The following is a 19,932-nucleotide window of genomic DNA, read 5'->3' on the forward strand; positions in this document are numbered from 1 at the left end:
TCAGCAGGAGATGACTCTTTAAAGTAGAGACACTACATACTGATATACACCTGAACATCAGCAGGAGAGGACTCTTTAAAGTAGAGACACTACATACTGATATACACCTGAACATCAGCAGGAGAGGACTCTTTAAAGTAGAGACACTACATACTGATATACACCTGAACATCAGCAGGAGAGGACTCTTTAAAGTAGAGACACTACATACTGATATACACTTGAACATCAGCAGGAGAGGACTCTTTAAAGTAGAGACACTACACACTGATATACACCTGAACATCAGCAGGAGAGGACTCTTTAAAGTAGAGACACTACATACTGATATACACCTGAACATCAGCAGGAGAGGACTCTTTAAAGTAGAGACACTACATACTGATATGCACCTGAACATCAGCAGGAGAGGACTCTTTAAAGTAGAGACACTACATACTGATATGCACGTGAACATCAGCAGGAGATGACTCTTTAAAGTAGAGACACTACATACTGATATACACCTGAACATCAGCAGGAGAGGACTCTTTAAAGTAGAGACACTACATACTGATATACACCTGAACATCAGCAGGAGAGGACTCTTTAAAGTAGAGACACTACATACTGATATACACCTGAACATCAGCAGGAGAGGACTCTTTAAAGTAGAGACACTACATACTGATATACACTTGAACATCAGCAGGAGAGGACTCTTTAAAGTAGAGACACTACACACTGATATACACCTGAACATTAGCAGGAGAGGACTCTTTAAAGTAGAGACACTACATACTGATATACACCTGAACATCAGCAGGAGAGGACTCTTTAAAGTAGAGACACTACATACTGATATACACCTGAACATCAGCAGGAGAGGACTCTTTAAAGTAGAGACACTACATACTGATATACACCTGAACATCAGCAGGAGAGGACTCTTTAAAGTAGAGACACTACATACTGATATGCACGTGAACATCAGCAGGAGATGACTCTTTAAAGTAGAGACACTACATACTGATATACACCTGAACATCAGCAGGAGAGGACTCTTTAAAGTAGAGACACTACATACTGATATACACCTGAACATCAGCAGGAGAGGACTCTTTAAAGTAGAGACACTACATACTGATATACACCTGAACATCAGCAGGAGAGGACTCTTTAAAGTAGAGACACTACATACTGATATACACTTGAACATCAGCAGGAGAGGACTCTTTAAAGTAGAGACACTACATTCTGATATACACCTGAACATCAGCAGGAGAGGACTCTTTAAAGTAGAGACACTACATTCTGATATACACCTAGAAATTAGCATACGATGTCAACTTAAAAAAAATATTTGGGTTTTAATCTTTTGGGTCTTGTTAAGGACATCTTATTAGACCCTGACTGATTTCCTCATTACCTTCCTACTATAAATAGTGTTCAATCAGGAGAGACGGTTTTTATGTAAGAATACATATTTTTTGCCAGGAAAATGAATGTAATGGAGATGTTGGCGATTAGGCCCCGTGGTGCAGGAAGTATCATTCGGGAGGGGAGAAGCGATCCGATGAAACCCCCCGGGGTCTTGACCCTGGTGGTGGTGAATGGATAGTTGGGGTCGGTCTGAAGGGGAGGGGCTTAGCTTGACCCTGGTGGTGGTGAATGGATGGTTGGGGTCGGTCTGAAGGGGAGGGGCTTAGCTTGACCCTGGTAGTGGTGAATGGATAGTTGGGGTCGGTCTGAAGGGGAGGGGCTTAGCTTGACCCTGGTGGTGGTGAATGGATAGCTGGGGTCGGTCTGAAGGGGAGGGGCTTAGCTTGACCCTGGTGGTGGTGAATGGATAGCTGGGGTCGGTCTGAAGGGGAGGGGCTTAGCTTGAGCCTGGATTCAGAGGGACAGGAGGTGAAAAGGGGGGGGGGGGGAGGGTTGCGTCGAGTCACCTGAAATGACAGCTGTCAGAGGGGGGAGAGCAGATTTAAAAGGTTTCGCAGAGCTTGTGAGAATAGAGCGAAGTGATTGGTTAAGCTGGGGAGTGACGCCCCCGATCACTTATTGAGAGGAGAGAGAGTAGTGACGTGGAAATAGTGAATGAATGAGTGGGGACGGTCTTCCTGGTTGAACTTGCGCTGAGCTTCATTTGTTGCGTCTTCTGTAAAGAATGTGTTTTAACCAAAATCGAAAAACATATATTAATATTTAATCAAAAGGAACCGAAAAAGTCCGATGTGGATTTTTAACAGTGCCAGTTTAACGTGTGTGCTTGAAAGACAATTGTCTAAACTCCAAACAGCTACAGACTAAAACCTCTCCTGTACATATGTATATTTATATATAAACAATGTCCTGTAAAAAGTAAACATACGGAGAAAACGCATTTGAAACCAGTAAAATAATGATGACTCGGGAAATGACGGGCATTTAAAATATTTATTATGGCTTACAGTTGAAAGGACATCCTGTGTTTCTTACAGATCTATTACTTATTGCCACGGCCGCTCCACTCTGAAACAAGTGAAGGTTCAGAAACTGGTTTTACAAACACTATGTACAACTTCTCACTTTTTTTCAGTTTAAGGTTTTTAATCGTCACTGTACAAGCGTCATACCACGTACACCAATCTATAGAGCATTTACTAATTCTTATGTACAAATATATTTGGTAAAACCCTGATTAATCTCAACAGTATTTAAACCAACCTATTTAAAGATAAAACACTTCTCAAAATACTTAATAGCCATAAAAAGAAACTTAAAACCTGCTTTCTTTGATCCAGAAACACGTTCAGTTACTCCTCGGTGCAGTATTCCTCTTTTAAGTACACAGAAATACTGCAGTTTCCACCAGTTAAATACTTTACAACTTATTCTACTGTCCCATCATTAGCAGGTTGTTTAGACCCTGGAATGAGGTAACAGTAAAAGTAACCTTTATTTTTTTATTCCTCTACCAGACCAAGACAAATACTTCAAATACTGTGATAGAATAAAACTGTGGTCCCCAAGTACACAACTGCAGTACAGTGTAACAAGTACGGATAACGAGTACAAATACTAAGAGTCGTCGTAGTCTTACATCATGGAGGGAGGGGTTTCACAGCTGGGGGGTTAGAGGATGGGAGCTGTTCACTTGTTGTTGTTGTTTTCATGCAGGATCCAAATGTCCTCTTGTGATTGGCTGTTTTCGTTCATGTTGTTGTTGCGGTAGTAGTTGTTGTTGCTGCTGCTGCTGTTTGGGGTGGGGGGCGCCTGTTTTGTCCTGCTGCGGATCGGGGGGGTTCGGGTCTGAAGCCCCGCCCCCCCCCCCTGCTGCTGGGGACCGGGAGCTGGGATTTGGAGCGGGGGCGGGGCCTGATCGTCGCTCGCTGCTCTGCACGGCAACCGGGCTGCCGGGGGACGGGGCGGTCTGAAGAGAGGAGGAGATATCAGGTGAGTTCGAGGCATATTTAATCGCCTAAAACTACAACTCCCAGAGTGCACCTGTGACATTTAACTTCACCCTCTGTCTGAAACCAGAGCCCAGTCTGCTCTGATTGGTTAGCTGGCCGGCTCTGTTGTCGCATCTCTAAGCAATTGGTCAACCGCTTAGAGATGTCCCGCCCCTTAGCCTATCACGTACAAGGTCTTGGAGCGCTAGCCAATAGAAGCGCACGTTTTATAGTGATGTTGTTTGTTACTAAACAAACTTGAAGGACAGATTTAAATATTGAAACTTTGTTTTACATTCATTCAGGTAATTCTGGACCTTTTTTAAAGTAAGTAAAATGTTTAGAAATCTAGGAAGTTAAAAGGTTAAAGCTGTAGTGGAGTGCCGGCTTCAAATAAATATAACGATAGAACTATATTGTCTCTCTATTGTTACTGAAATACATATTTGTATTAAATACGATGTTTTCCCCTTCAGGTTCAGGGTCTCAAAGTCCTGGGATCTGCCGGACTATTCTTAGTTGAATTCATAAAATACACTAAACAACTACATCTAAAAAAAACGTGTTCTAAAAGCTGCTACTGCACAACACAGCTGTAGTGATATATCACGGGATGGCTCGTACGGGACAGCTCGTACGGGACAGCTCGTACGGGACAGCTCGTACGGGACAGCACGTACGGGACAGCTCGTACGGGACAGCTCGTACGGGACGGGCCCGTTATGTGTGAGGTAACGCTGAAAACACGCTCATTTCAAAGAGTCGGCAGCTGGTGGAGCGATAACGAGGAGAGAGGAGTTGGTCACAAATAAATGCTGTGTGTGTTTTAATGTCAGGAAAAGTCCATCCATCTTCTCCTCTTATCCGTGGGCGGGTCTCGGGGTAGCAGTTCCAGCAGAGAGCCCCAAACGTTCCTTTCCCCTCATCAACCAGCTCTGACTGGGGGGTCCCAAGGCGCTCCCAGGCCAGCGGAGAGATATAGTCCCTCCACCTGGTCCTAGGTCTACCCCTTGGTCTCCTCCCAGCTGGACGTGCCTGGAACACCTCCCTAGGGAGGCGCCCAGGTGGCATCCTAACTAGGTGCCCGAACCACCTCAACTGGCTGCTTTCGACGCGAAGGAGGAGCGGCTCAGCTCCGAGTCCCTCCCTGATGACCGAACTTCTCACTTTTTTTTTTTTTTTTACTTTTTTTTTATTGAGTCAGGCACAATGAGTTTACATTTATACAGTCAATATTTTTATTTATTTTCCCCCTTTCCCTCCCTCCCGGTCCTAGCTAGTAAAATAAATAACTAACTAAATAAATAAGATAGATACCTGTATAGGTAAAAGTAAAGTAATATAGAAGATAATATTAAAAGAAAATGTATAGATAAGGGAATAAAGAATAGTAACAGTAATACTTGTACCCATATACTCATATGTATACCCACATGTTCACATGCACATACATACACGTACCTACCTACATACATACATGTATACAAAGACAGAACAAATAAATAAATAAAAAATTAATATAAAAAGAGACACAAGGTAAATAAAAACCATACATTCGTAGTTCCCCCTCTGTCTCCTTAATGTAGTGTCTTAAGTTCAGCTGTGTAGGCTATCATAGAGCCCCAGACAGATTCAAATAGTTTTGAGGAGCCCCTCAGGTTATATTTAATCTTCTCCAAGTTCAGGTACAACATTAGATCTTTAAGCCATTGAGATGCTTTAGGTGGTATCGAAGATTTCCATTCTAGGAGTATTCTTCTTCGTGCTAAAAGAGATGCAAAGGCTATACTGTCCTTAGTTTTCCTCTTCAACATTCGGTGGCCAGGTATTACTCCGAACTCCTCCCCTTATCCCAAGGGAGACGCCAGCCACCCGGCGGAGGAAACCCATCTCGACCGCTTGTATCTCGTCCTTTGGGTCAGGACCCATCCTTCATGGCCGAAGGTGAGGGGAGGAAGGGAAGCGGCCCGGTAGACGGAGAGCTTTGCCTAAAGATGTTCCCGTACTTCTAAAATGTACCTACTTTTTTTAACCTGACGGTCTACTCGTTTTATTTTGCCTTTTTTTTGTAACGACAAATAAAGGCTTTCCGATTCTGATGTCAATATTGTTTTAGATTATGCATTTAAGAAGTGTCGTCTTTTCGTAGTGTCGTTGCTGTAAAGTCAACTTACTGTACCCCCTTTACTGAAGTGGATTTATCAACATGTTCACGTGTGAATCGATCCAATATTCAACCTTACGATATCGTCGATTTGAGTCATTTGGTTAAAAAGTATTGATATTTGATTCAACCCATTTCACTCAGCCCTTGTTTGTGATTGGCTGAGATTGATCAACACAGGTTCACTGCAGTAACATGTATTAATGTCCATGCTGTCAGTGATTGATGTATATGTCCCCCGTCCCCCCTCACCGTCTGGGCGGGCGTTTCCCGCTCGGCCTTCTGGGAGGAGCTGGAGAACAGGATCAGGTCGTCTTTGGTCTCAGAGATCTGTGGGAGGAGAACGAGATCACAGGTTAAAGGTCACCTGCTACGCAAAATCCTCTTCTTCAAGTCTCCTCTACATCAACATGTGTCCCCTCTTCTCCATGTCTCTTCTACATCAACATGTGTCCCTCTTCTCCATGTCTCTTCTACATCAACATGTGTCCCCTCTTCTTCATGTCTCCTCTACATCAACATGTGTCCCCTCTTCTCCATGTCTCTTCTACATCAACATGTGTCCCTCTTCTCCATGTCTCTTCTACATCAACATGTGTCCCCTCTTCTTCACGTCTCTTCTACATCAACATGTGTCCCCTCTTCTACATCAACATGTGTCCCCTCTTCTCCATGTCTCTTCTACATCAACATGTGTCCCCTCTTCTCCATGTCTCTTCTACATCAACATGTGTCCCCTCTTCTGCATGTCTCTTCTACATCAACAGGTGTCCCCTCTTCTCCATGTCTCTTCTACATCAAATGTGTCCCCTCTTCTTCATGTCTCTTCTACATCAAACATGGTCCCTCTTCTTCACGTCTCTTCTACATCAACATGTGTCCCATCTTCTTCATGTCTCTTCTACATCAACATGTGTCCCTCTTCTTCACGTCTCCTCTACATCAACATGTGTCCCCTCTTCTCCATGTCTCCTCTACATCAATACCTGTGGCCCCTCTCTTTATGTCTCTCTACATCAACATGTGTCCCCTCTCTTCATGTCTCTTCTACATCAACATGTGTCCCCTCTTCTCATGTCTCTTCTACATCAACATGTGTCCCCTCTTCTTCACGTCTCTTCTACAATCAACATGTGTTCCCCTCTTCTTCATGTCGCTTCTACTCAACATGTGGTCCCCTCTTCTTCACGTCTCTTCTTCATCAACATGTGTCCCCTCTTCTTCATCAACATGTGTCCCCTCTTCTTCACTTTCTCTTCTACATCAACATTGTCCCCTCTTCTTCATGTCTCTTCTACATCAACGTGTCCCTCTTCTTCACGTCTCTTCTACATGAACATGTGTCCCCTCTTCTTCACGTCTCTTCTACATCAACATGTGTCCCCTTCTTCCTCTACATCAACATGTGTCCCCTCTTCTTCACGTCTCTTACATCAACATGTGTCCCCTCTTCTCCATGTCTATTCTACATCAAACTGTGTCCCCTCTTCTCCATGTCTCTCTACATCAAACACGTGTCCCTCTTTCATGTCTCTTCTACATAACATGTGTCCCCCTCTTCTCCATGTCTCTTCTACATCAACATGTGTCCCCTCTTCTCCATGTCTCTTCTACATCAACATGTGTCCCCTCTTCTTCTCTCTCTTCATCAACATGTGTCCCCTCTTCTTCATCTCTCTTCTACATCAACATGTGTCCCTCTTCTTCATGTCTCTTCTACATAAACATGTGTCCCCTCTTCCATCAACATGTCCTCTTCTCATGTCTCTTCTACATAACATGTGTCCCCTCTTCTTCATCAACATGTGTCCCCTCTTCTTCATGTCTCTTCTACATCAACATGTGTCCCCTCTTCTTCATGTCTCTTCTACATCAACATGTGTCCCCTCTTCTCCATGTCTCTTCTACATCAACATGTGTCCCCTCTTCTCATGTCTCTTCTACATCAAACGTGTCCCTCTCTTCATGTCTCTCTACATCAACATGTGTCCCTCTTCTTCAGTCTCTTCTACATCAACATGTGTCCCCTCTTCTTCATGTCTCTTCACATCAACATGTCCCCTCTTCTCCATGTCTCTTCTTCATCAACATGTCCCCTCTTCTCATGTCTTTCTACATCAACATGTGTCCCCTCTTCTTCATGTCTCTTCTATAATCAACATGTCTCCTCTCCATGTCTCTTCTACATCAACATGTGTCCCCTCTTCTTCATGTCTCTTCTACATCAACATGTGTCCCCTCTTCTTCATGTCTCTTCTACATCAACATGTGTCCCCTCTTCTTCACGTCTCTTCTACATCAACATGTGTCCCCTCTTCTTCATGTCTCTTTACATCAACATGTGTCCCCTCTTCATGTCTCTTCTACATCAACATGTTTCCCCTCTTCTTAAGTCTCTTCTACATCAACATGTGTCCCCTCTTCTCATGTCTCTTCTACATCAACATGTGTCCCCTCTTCTTCATGTCTCTTCTACATCAACATTGTCCCCTCTTCTTCAAGTCTCTTCTACAAACATGTGTCCCCTCTCTTCATGTCTCTTCTAATCAACATGTGTCCCCTCTTCTCATGTCTCTTCTACATCAACATGTGTCCCCTCTTCTCATGTCTCTTCTTCATCAACATGTGTCCCCTCTTCTTCATGCCTCTTCATATCTTCTCAACAACGTGTCCCCCTCTTTCATGTCTCTTCTATATCAAACATGTGTCCCCCTTCTCCCATGTCTTCTACATCAACATGTGTCCCCTCTTCTTCTCATGTCTCTTCTACATCAACATGTGTCCCCTCTTCTCCTGTCTTCTTCTACATCAACATGTGTCCCCTCTTTCATTCATGTCTCTTCTACATCAACATGTGTCCCCTCTCTTCTTCTCATGTCTCTTCCATACTCAACATGTGTCCCCTCTTCTTCCATGTCTCTTCTACATCAACATGTGTCCCCTCTTCTTCATGTCTCTTCTACATCAACATGTGTCCCCTCTTCTTCATCATAACATATCTCAAAAACAGCATTTATTGGATTCTAAACTCTGTAAATATATAATTTCTCAGAAGTTACTTCAGGTTTTAAAGACTCACACCTCTGAAGCCGCTTGCTCCACTGAACAAGTTCATTTTTTGTAATATGTTAAATCAGTGAGAGCCTGCATTTCAAACAGCCCGGGTTCTAGCAGGTGAATGTCCTCACGGTCACTCTCTCTTCAGGAGGATGGCGGCGGTGAATTAAAGAAGCCAAAACATGTGACCTCAAGTGTTTGGAAACGTCCTTGGAGCTGAGAGGTTCTGAAGATGTTTGTTTGTATTGAGCTAGATGACAGAGACACACAGTGGTAGTGCATTGTAGGGCTGCTCAATTATTGCAACGATTACGAAAACAACGTAATCGAAATAAAATGATTATTTTTTTATTATTATTATTTTTTTTTTTTTTTGGTTTTTCAGTTGAATCCTATGGAAGCCCATTTCCGCCACTTGAAAAAAATAAAATCCCCATGAAAAGTCACAATTATGAGATAAGTGCGCATGCGCTGCAGTGGCGCTGTCTTCAAAGGTCCCTTCATCAGCTTGCTGCTCTCCACCATGCAAACGGCATCTAGTCCTAAATAAGGTAACTATTACAGGTGACTTTTGTAAATGTTAGATGTTACATATAGCCTATATTGCAGCTAAACTACAACAATGCAGTTCATAGCTTGGACATGACCTGTTATGAACTATAATATATATGCCTATAGTTTTGTGGTAACGTTCACGCCACTAATGACAATAGTGTAGGCATACTGCTGCTGTGAGTTGCTCTAACTCTAACCCGTGAATGTTACCACAAAACCTTTAACTTTTAATTAATTTCTTTTTTTTTAAGTGGCGGAAATGGGCTTCCATAGCATTATTCTTAAGGTTCAGGGTGATCAACTGTTAAAAACATCCTGTTCAAAAAAAATGTCTCCAATAAATTGATGTTTTCAAAGTAAATGGATAATCGTTTTGATATCAATTATTGACCCAAATAATCGAGATTATGATTGTGATTTTCATTACTATACTTGTGGGGACTAAATACGTTTACACAGTCACGTGTGGGGACTCGCCTCCCTTATGGGAACACATTGGAGGTCCCCATGAGGGAGATCATTAATGTTAGGGTGAAGACTTGGTTAGGTTTAGGGTTAGGGTTAGGCATGTGTTGGTTATGGTTAGGGTTAGGATAAGTCTCCAGGAAATGCATGTAAGTCAATGTAATGTCCCCTGAAGTGATGTATACATGGTGTGTGTGTGTGTGTGTGTGTGTGTGTGTGTGTGTGGTACCTTGCTGATGTCTGGCTCTGACTTGCTGGAGCACATGGTCTGCAGCTCTCGGATTAAATCCGTCTCGTCGTCAGAGAACACGGACAGACCTGTGGGCTCCCTGCGAACACCAGGAAACATTCATTTAGTGTCAGGTTTCAGGTTCTTAAACACTCGCATGTCATATTGAACATGATAAGGATCATCAGCGGAGAGCAGACGGACCTCTGGACTTTGGGGATGAAGCTGACATCAGTGCTGGAGAGCGAACCTGTAACACAAACAAACAAACGTCTTGATTTATTGATGTTTATTTGCATGTATTCATAAAGAAGTCTATTGAAAGATGTTGTTAATAAGAAAAAATGTCCATTGTGAAGTGCATTGTTTGCTCGACGTATGACTTGTCTTATTTTCGGATGTACTATAGTATAACTTTTTCATATTTTTGACAAATATACAATTTCCTTTTCAAGATATTTTCAACATAGTTCACAACATTTCTCAAAGTTATTGAAGTGACTGTTATTTTTTTATATATTGATTGTAGTGCTTTTATTGATGTCTTAAATGTGTGAACAAATGTGTCTGATTGTGTATATATATATATATATATATAGGTATTAGGGCTGCTTGATTATGGCAAAGCTCATAATCTCGACTATTTGGGTCAATAATTGTAATTGCGATTATTAAATGTGATTATTCATTGCCTTTGAAAACATCTATTTATCGGAGAAAAATAATTTGAACAGTGTTTTTAACAGTTTACCCTGAACTTTAAGAATAATTCAACTGAAAAACCAATTTTTTAAAAAATAAATAAAACAATAAAAAGTAATAATAATAAAAAATAATCGTTTTTTTTCGATTACGTTGTTTCCGTAATCGTTGCAAGCCATAATCGTAATCGCAATTAAAATACGATTAATTGAGCAGCCCTAATAGGTATATACATATCTTTATATATATTTGTTTTTGTATTCTGGATTGTGGGAAACGGTATTTCGATCTCTCTGTCTGTACACACAAACTGGAAGACAATGAAGTTGACTTTGACTTTGATACCTGACGTGTAATTCAGCACCATTAAGTCGAACGTTACACATTGTGCTGTTGACATTAAGCCAGTCCATGTTTCCAGCTCTAAACATGTGAGAAATCTCTCGTGTCTGAGCCTCACCCTCTCTGAAGGAGCCTCCGGAGCTCCAGTTTGGGGTCCCTCCCTTCTTCCGGGGGCTGGTGTTGGAGCGCCTCAGCTTCCCACTGTCCCGCCCCTTCCTCCCTCCTCCTCTTCCTCCTCCTTCTCCTTTATAGGAGCTGATGGCCGACAGAGGGAAGGTCCCGCCCCTAAACTCCAGCAGGTACCTGTCAATCTCTGCAGCAGATTTAGGGGATACACAATATAGAGATGTTTTTATTTCATTCTTTCTTTGTATTTTTCATTAGGTGCGTCCCAGCCGGCATAAAGAGCTTTAGGGTATATGCAGGAATCCTGAAGTCAGATGTAAAACCTTTTAAGACCTTCTTTAAGACCCTTTCCAAACATTTTAAGACCTCATCGCCACTTCGAGTTCTAACCGGTTACCATGGCGACACACTTCACCTCACATTGACTATATACAGTATTGATTGTCCTTCCTCCTTATCTTCCAACCATTTGGACGCAGACTTGCATTTCCCCATAACGATGTTGCTTAGCAACCGGCGTAAACGGACCTTCGCGCTATCAAGCAGTGAGCGTGCGATGTCCTGTTCAGATGACGTCACACCCAACGGGATGCCATCAATAAACTCCACAGAATCACACGACACACCTACGCCATGACTACATTCAGGCAGACTGCAGAACACAACCTCTCTGGACCATTTAGATACTTATTGAAAACAAGCTACAAAATGTAACACCTTGGAAAATGCCGTTTAATATTTTTTAATAGCCTTCATTTTCGCTAAATTGATTTATCAACTTTTAATACTTTTTAAGACCCCGCGGACCCCCTGAGTGTCCTTGGCTGTCGGTACTTAAAGCACACTTTGATGCTATTACTTTTGGATTTTTACTGAAACAACGGGACATTTACAAGTAAAAAAGTACAAGTAGTAAGTAGTGGTTTTAATACTCTGTCTGCAGCTACATTACTTGCATTTTGAAGTTGGGACTTTAAAAGACTAGAAAAGGAATGTCATAGTAAGTAGCTAAACAACACTCCTAAGAGTCAGAAAGAAAATCATAACATATGCACAGCCTGCTATAGATGAGAGGAACACACGCGTCACTTCCGGGCAAAAATGATGGCTCCGCCCACTTTTTGGGGAAAACAACGCTGTCATTTGAACGGCGGTCGATACAAATTCTGAAGTTTTTGCCAATCCGGTCAGAAATGTAAGAAAACCGTGGATTGTCTGATCTTCAAAGAGCCCGATCACGACGACCAGACAGGCAAACAATTACATGAAATCATTGGAAATCGACGATCGGGCTCGATATGTGGTTACATTAAAATCAGTAGGCGATCGATCTCCACAGATGAGAGTAACATCTACGTCACTTTACGGCCCCGCCCACTTTTGGGGGAAACCAACGCTGTCATCTGAACGGCGATCGAGCCTGAAGCCACAGAGCTCTTCGGTTACCGTCCTTTCTTCTGAGAGGAAGTTCAGAAACACGGAACTCTGGATCTGTTTTAATGTTTGAGGAGCAATAAACGACCCGGCAGCTTGTTGGCATGTTACAACTGTTATGTTCCGCCTCGCTCATGAGAGTAACGGCCGGAGAAATTACAGCCTCGCCTACTGATTTGAATTCAACCACATATCGAGCCCGATTGTCGATTTCCAATGATTTCATGTATGTTTGCCGACTGGCCGTCGTGACCGGCCTCTGAAGATCAGACAGTCCACGGTAACTTCAGAATTTGTATTGACCGCCATTCAAATGACAGCGTTGTTTTCCCCCAAAAGTGGGCGGAGCCGTACTTTTTGCCAGGAAGTGACGCATGTGTTACTCTGATCGATAAAAAAATCTAAAAACTTGTATGTCAAAAGTAAAAAAAATAAAAGTTTGTACGGAAATATATAAAAAAAAGCACAGACAATAGTCTGTCATCAAAATAAAATCGCAACAAGTGTATTATGTGCACTAAAAAATCTCAGAGTATTTGTACACAGAAGTATGAATACTTTTCTCTGCCTGAAGCAGCTGTTGTAATATTTTCAGGTCTTTTATGTGTAACAGAGTATTTGTACACAGTAGTATAAATACTTTTCTCTGCCTGAAGCAGCTGTTGTAATATTTTCAGGTCTTTTATGTGTAACAGAGTATTTGTACACAGTAGGATAAATACTTTTCTCCGCCTGAAGCAGCTGTTGTAATATTTTCAGGTCTTTTATGTGTAACAGAGTATTTGTACACAGTAGTATAAATACTTTTCTCCGCCTGCAGCTGCACTTTGAATGAAGGACTTCTTCGTGTACCTGAGTATTTGCACACAGTAGTATAAGTACTTGTTCTCACCGTGTCTGGGCAGAGGGCAGCCCTGCAGCACGGCCTTGTTGACGAGGATGCTGAGAGCCGCCTTCACCACGGCCTGTTGCCCGGCGCTGAGACAAGTGTTGCTAAGAGACGGTCTCTGCGACGACGTTGAGGATGTAGAGGTGGTTGTCGAGGAGCGTCTGGCCGTTACCCGGGCGATAACAGCTTCCTCCACGCGGGGGACGACCACGGCGTTCCAGAGCCGGGACAGCCACCTGAACAGATATATATATAAACGTCATTAAAAAGGTCACAAAAAAGTTTAAGTATAGTTTATAAATAATGTGGAAATATATATAAAATGCACAAAAATAAATGGATATAATCGTATCATTGTTTTGTATTTAAATAGTTTGTATGTCAACATAAGAATAGCAGTTAATAATTTTATTAGTCATAATATAGTATGTTAAAAATGTCATAGTGTGTTTAAAAAATTAAATAAATGTACACTATGCAATAAAAGTAAGAAAATAAGATGTCATAGTTTGTATAAAAGATGTCGTTAATATGTCATATGTCAAAATATAAAGATAATTAAAATGTCGAATTTGCTATAATGTAAAGTTTAATTTGTCGCAAAAAAATCATCAAGAAGTCATAGTAAACACATTGAGAAAGATTATGCCAAAAAATACTTGAAAACATTTGAATTATGCCACAAAAAAACATTTACTACGTTTAGTTTGTGATTGAGAAAACTCTTAACATGTCTCTGGATCTTACAATAAACCAAACATATCTTAAAGTATGAACTGGAAGCCACCTATAAGAACTTTAAGAAGCTCCATCTGTGCTGATGTGTTTTACAGGGTGCATCAGAAACTCACCTGATGACGCCATGTGTGTTGCCGGGCAGAACAGGACAGGACAGGAAGAGCTGGGGACCAATCAGAGCCTCGGGGGTCCCGAGACGAGACAGACAGGCGTTCAGCTGCTGCCACACGTCCCTCACCCACAAAACAGAGCTCTGAAGGGGGGAGGAGGGGGAGGGGAGACAGGACCCCGTCTATAGGGGGGAGGAGAGGAGAGGTTTTTAAAATCCCTTTTATTAAACTATTGCACTTTCAGCATGCCATTTTGACCTCATCACTTGAGACAGAAAACGAGGAGAGAGGAGAGGAGGGAGGAGAGAGGAGAGAGGAGAGGGGAGAGGAAAGAGGAGAGAGGAGAGAGGAGAGGATGTATCTGTTCTGCTGATAAAACAACACTAAACTCCTGTCACTGTTTACTAACAATGAAAACTCAACAGCAGGGAACATCTGTCCTCTGCATCTGGACCCCCCCCCCCCCCCCCCTCACCTTGTGGATCAGCTTCCTGCGGAGGTGTCTTCCCAGCATGCCTTGCAGCGGCTCCTGGTCCCAGCGCAGCGTCACCCAGCGGAAATGCTGCTGCAGCCTCAGCTCGGGGCCCTGGAGGCGGGGCCTCGACAGCGTGCCAATCAGGAAGCTGCTCTCAGAGAAGTGGTGCGGACCTGAGGGGGGGGGGTTTTACCACCTGGTCATTATCCATGTTTTACTAGAGTCTTCCATTGTGAGTTGTTCAGCATACCTTCTGACTCTCTGGTTTTATAAGATGACATTTAGATGCAATTTAACCGAAAGTCACATCCGTTAGAGAAGCACGTTATACCGTCAACAAACCGTCAACATACGATAATGTGCAGGTGCAAGTACGAGTGAAAGGATACCTGCAGTCGATTAACTGTAGTAATGTGTATATTAGATATTAGCAGCAGTAGTAACTGTAGTAATGTGTATATTGGATATTAGCAGCAGTAGTAACTGTATGAATGTGTATATTAGATATTAGCAGCAGTAGTAACTGTAGTAATGTGTATATTGGATATTAGCAGCAGTAGTAACTGTATGAATGTGTATATTAGATATTAGCAGCAGTAGTAACTGTAGTAATGTGTATATTGGATATTAGCAGCAGTAGTAACTGTATGAATGTGTATATTAGATATTAGCAGCAGTAGTAACCATAGTAATGTGTATATTAGATATTAGCAGCAGTAGTAACTGTAGTAATGTGTATATTAGATATTAGCAGCAGTAGTAACTGTATTAATGTGTATATGTGATATTAGCAGCAGTAGTAACTGTAGTAATGTGTATATTAGATATTAGCAGCAGTAGTAACCATAGTAATGTGTATATTAGATATTAGCAGCAGTAGTAACCATAGTAATGTGTATATTAGATATTAGCAGCAGTAGTAACCATAGTAATGTGTATATTAGATATTAGCAGCAGTAGTAACCATAGTAATGTGTATATGTGATATTAGCAGCAGTAGTAACTGTATTAATGTGTATATTAGATATTAGCAGCAGTAGTAACTGTATTAATGTGTATATTAGATATTAGCAGCAGTAGTAACTGTAGTAATGTGTATATTAGATATTAGCAGCAGTAGTAACTGTATTAATGTGTATATTAGATATTAGCAGCAGTAGTAACCATAGTAATGTGTAATGTGTATATTAGATATTAGCAGCAGTAGTAACCGTAGTAATGTGTATATTAGATATTAGCAGCAGTAGTAACCGTATTAATGTGTATATTAGATATTAGCAGCAGTAGTAACTGTATTAATGTGTATACTAGATATTAGCAGCAGTAGTAACTGTAGTAATGTGTATATGTGATATATGATGTACCTGTATTAATCTGTGTACTCTATATTAGTACCTGTACTCAGATGGAGCGGAGCCCCAGACCCCCGGCTGTCCAGGCTGAGGCAGAGATCTCCCATCAGGCCGCTGAGAGACGAGGCTCTCTCCAGACCCTCGAGCAGCACCAGCACACAGCGAGAGCCGGACCCCCCCGCGGGCACCAGGAAACCTGCAGAGGAGGAGAGGACGTGTTCTGATCCATGAGGTGACTACGTCATACTTTACATGTTCTGTGACGTTTTCAGTGACTTTGAGACTGATTAGTAAACTCGTGTGTGTGTGTGTGTGTGTGTGTGTGTGTGTGTGTGTGTGTGTGTGTGTGTCATTGTGAGTCTGGTGCAAGTGTGTGTGTGTGTGTGTGTGTGTGTAAGTTTGAGTGTGAGTGAGTGTGTGTGTGTGTGTGTGTGTGTGTGTGTGTGTGTGTGGTGTGTGTGTGTGTGTGTGTGTGTGTGTGTGTGTGTGTGTGTGTGTGTGTGTGTGTGTGTGTGTGTCATTGTGAGTCTGGTGCAAGTGTAAGTGTGTGTGTAAGTTTGAGTGTGAGTGAGTGTGTGCATGTGAGTTTGTGTCTGAGTGTAAGGGTGTGTGTGTGTCTGTCTGTCTGTGTGTGTGTGGTGTGTGTGTGTGTGTGTGTGTGTGTGTGTGTGTGTGTGTGTGTGTGTGTGTGAGTGTGTTTGTGTGTGAGTGGTTGTGTGTGTGTGTGTGTGTGTGCATGCAAGTGTGTGTGTGTGTGTGTGTGTGTGTGTGTGTGTGTGTGTGTGTGTGTGTGTGTGTGTGTGTGTGTGTGTGTGTGTGTGTGTGTGTGTGTGTTTGTGTGTGAGTGGTTGTGTGTGTGTGCATGCAAGTGTGTGTGTGTGTTTACCACAGCTGATGAAGGTCTCCAGCAGCTGCTCTTTGGTCAGACTCTCGTCGACCTCCACCCTCACCACGTCACAGCCGAGCCCCCCCACATCCTGCTTTGACTGGAGGAGAGAGAGAGAGAGAGAGAGAGAGAGAGAGAGAGAGAGAGAGAGAGAGAGAGAGAGAGAGAGAGAGAGAGAGAGAGAAAGAGGAAGAGGAGGAAGAGAGGTGAGACAGGAGCACGTTGTCATGGAAACAAAGGAGGTCTACTACTATTACTACAGTTGTGCAGCGGGAGGAGAATGTGAATGAGAGGAAGCTGCTCGATCTCTCCTCTATTTCTGTAGACATGCTGAAATATATCAGTAGAATACACACATATACAATTATAGGTTATTAATAGAACATTCATACTAATTAATTAATTAAAAACCAATGAACAGGTTGAGTCCCTTAGCTGGCTTCTTTGTACTAACTACATGCTATTCCCATAACAGATCTACTCCCTTCTCTTACCGCCTTCATACTGTTTAAAAAGCCATTGTTAGATTATTATATCAATGAAACAAAAGACAGCTAATCCCCGAGTGGTGAGTGACGGCCACAATACCAGATCGTAACTTTGATTTATTTAGAATAAAATCAATGGGAGGAAATATAAATTGTATGAACAGTGTTTAGATCTGGTGAGTTATCCCCACCTGGAGATGCACCGAAGCAGAATGGATTTTCCTCCGCTTATGCTAAGTATGAAAGTATTCATGATAATCAAAACAAATACTGACGTGCAAATAATGTTGTGTCAAGGCCTGAAAGTCCTATTTTCTATTGTAGAATTTATTTAAATGTACATATGCGTAGATGCATAGTATCCCTGTCAAATAAATAAAGACACTACTTTTGATTAATTCAATTCACTTATGGGAGCTGAAGAATTTGCCCTGTATTTTATGATGTCTTAAAGGTCACCTATCGTGCTATCTTTAGGCAATAGCATGGGTCTCAGATATATACAAATATATACAAAACATGTCTATGTTTTGCTCAAAATACCAAACAGATCATTCTAGCCATGCCTCATATCCCTCTGTTTCACTTCCTGTTTCAAAAGTGTTGATTTGGGGATAAAGCTTTAAAAAGGAGGGGGCTGAGCTCATGCGGGACCCGGCAGCTACCGTCTAAACTAAATGCTGCCGTGATGAAACTCCATATCATGGATTATCAAGGATCCTCTCTGAAACAGTCTGGAGCTCAAAGGCTTTCTCTCTTGCCGGTTATACCACAAGTGAGTTCCTTTTTACTTCCTGCTTCTTCACACACATGCTCTCCAGTACAGGTTAGCTCTGAGTGCTAGCGATGCTAATGTAAACACCGACCATATTACGTCCAAAACAGTCGGGCATTGTTTCTGATAGCAACGTTTCTGATTGGGCCGTGGGTCCACATTTCAGATGTTACGTCATATCGGACCAGGGGTGGACTGGGGGGGAAAAGTGGCCCGGGGATTAATTGACAGACAGGCCCACTTAATGCGCAGCATGTATCGGCCGGCCGGCGGCGAAAGTATGTTACTTAACAAAAAACCCTATGCATTTTATGTTATTTTGGACCATTATTCATATAGTAATCACATTACCTGAGCCCTTGAGTTGCCTAGAGCAAAATAGTTACGGCATATATTTAGTGATTTTAATGTTAACAGATCATTGATGCAATAACATTTGGACCCAATTTGCCTGACTTGACACATGGAATAAAACATGGGCGACGTACGAAGCATCCTCAATGTGGGTGAGACAATTTAACAGGGGGTGTGGGCAGGTGGTGGACCTCACCTCCTCTAGGGGGGTCCGGGGGCATGCTCCCCCGGGAAGATTTTCTTTTAAATGTTGAAGTTAAATGGATCAATCTGGTCCATTTTGAGAGCAAAATTAGGGACTAAATCTATGGCAGTCAGTAGGGGCTTGGACTGTGAGCCGTAGGGTCGCCGGTTCAAGTCCCCAACCAGACCTATTTGGAGTGTGGACTTCTACTTGGAGAGGTCCCAGTTCACCTCCTGCCCTGCCGTGGTGCCCTTGAGCAAGGCACCAGACAAGGCTGTACCTTTAGTAATGAATATTAAATGTTGTGAGGAAATCTTTCCACCAATAATTCCAATAAGTAATCCAAAATGTATTCACTTCAGGTTTACGAAAGTAACTGTAATCAGATTACTCGTTTTTCAAATGTAACGCGAGCTGAATACAGTTACTTGATTTTTGTATTCTGATTACGTAACGCCGTTACATGTATTCCGTTACAACCCAACCCTGGCCACACCCCACTGGGCTGGGCTGGGCCAGAACACTTACAAATGTGGGCCGGTAGGATTTTTTTTTTTTTTTTTTTTTAATAAACTTTTTTTTTTTTTTTGGCCCTCCGGCCCACACACAGCACCGGCCCACCGGGGAAACTCCCAGTATTCCCAATGGCCAGTCCGCCCCTGTATCGGACGCAAATCTGGATCAGCTCCGTTGTTCCCCGTTTTTAGAGATTTGGGTACGGAGGAAAAGAGAGAGGGTTTTATTGGTAGCTATTAAAATGTCCATGTTGATGTTTGTTGATTTGCATTTGAGATGGATATTTATCTTATGTATGTAATTCTCCGTCATTAAAGGCTTTATAGCTTCCTGGATGAGTGTTTCGTGAACGCACCTTGATGCAGCGAGCCACCAGGTTGGCGATGAACTCCAGACAGCTGCCCTCCAGCCCGTGGAAGATCAGGTTCCCATACTGCTCCACCTGAGAGAGGACAGGGGGGGTTAGCGGATCCAGAACTAGTCTTGCACTATGTTACCTGTTTTATTTGTTCTATGTCCTATACAGTGGCGGTTCTACAACATTTGACATGGGGGGGCAAGAGGTCATGCCAGGGTGGCACGGGAGGACGGACCGTACGTGGTATTTTATAATGCATAACCTATTTATTGTTAAATCATGCCACAAGTGTCCTTAATGCACAAGAGAAACAAGGTGTT

General features: G+C 42.4%; 1 protein-coding gene across 1 annotated transcript in view; it reads right to left on the reverse strand.

Moving 5' to 3' along the window:
- Positions 1–2,405: 2,405 nt before the first annotated feature.
- The window catches only part of cttnbp2 (cortactin binding protein 2), a 51,104-nt gene continuing 33,577 nt past the window's right edge, over positions 2,406–19,932 (reverse strand). Inside the window, exons 10-20 of the mRNA XM_034084880.1 lie at positions 19,610–19,696; positions 16,938–17,037; positions 16,095–16,247; positions 14,700–14,872; positions 14,228–14,406; positions 13,380–13,612; positions 11,046–11,240; positions 10,088–10,133; positions 9,884–9,983; positions 5,830–5,907; positions 2,406–3,391 (exon numbers count right to left, since the gene is read on the reverse strand). Coding sequence (XP_033940771.1) covers positions 3,131–3,391; positions 5,830–5,907; positions 9,884–9,983; positions 10,088–10,133; positions 11,046–11,240; positions 13,380–13,612; positions 14,228–14,406; positions 14,700–14,872; positions 16,095–16,247; positions 16,938–17,037; positions 19,610–19,696 — 1,605 coding nt within the window. The 3' untranslated portion in view covers positions 2,406–3,130. The remainder of the gene's footprint in view (positions 3,392–5,829; positions 5,908–9,883; positions 9,984–10,087; positions 10,134–11,045; positions 11,241–13,379; positions 13,613–14,227; positions 14,407–14,699; positions 14,873–16,094; positions 16,248–16,937; positions 17,038–19,609; positions 19,697–19,932) is intronic.

This window comes from Pseudochaenichthys georgianus, chromosome 6 (assembly GCF_902827115.2).
Source record: "Pseudochaenichthys georgianus chromosome 6, fPseGeo1.2, whole genome shotgun sequence".
Taxonomy (NCBI): Eukaryota; Metazoa; Chordata; class Actinopteri; order Perciformes; family Channichthyidae; genus Pseudochaenichthys; species Pseudochaenichthys georgianus.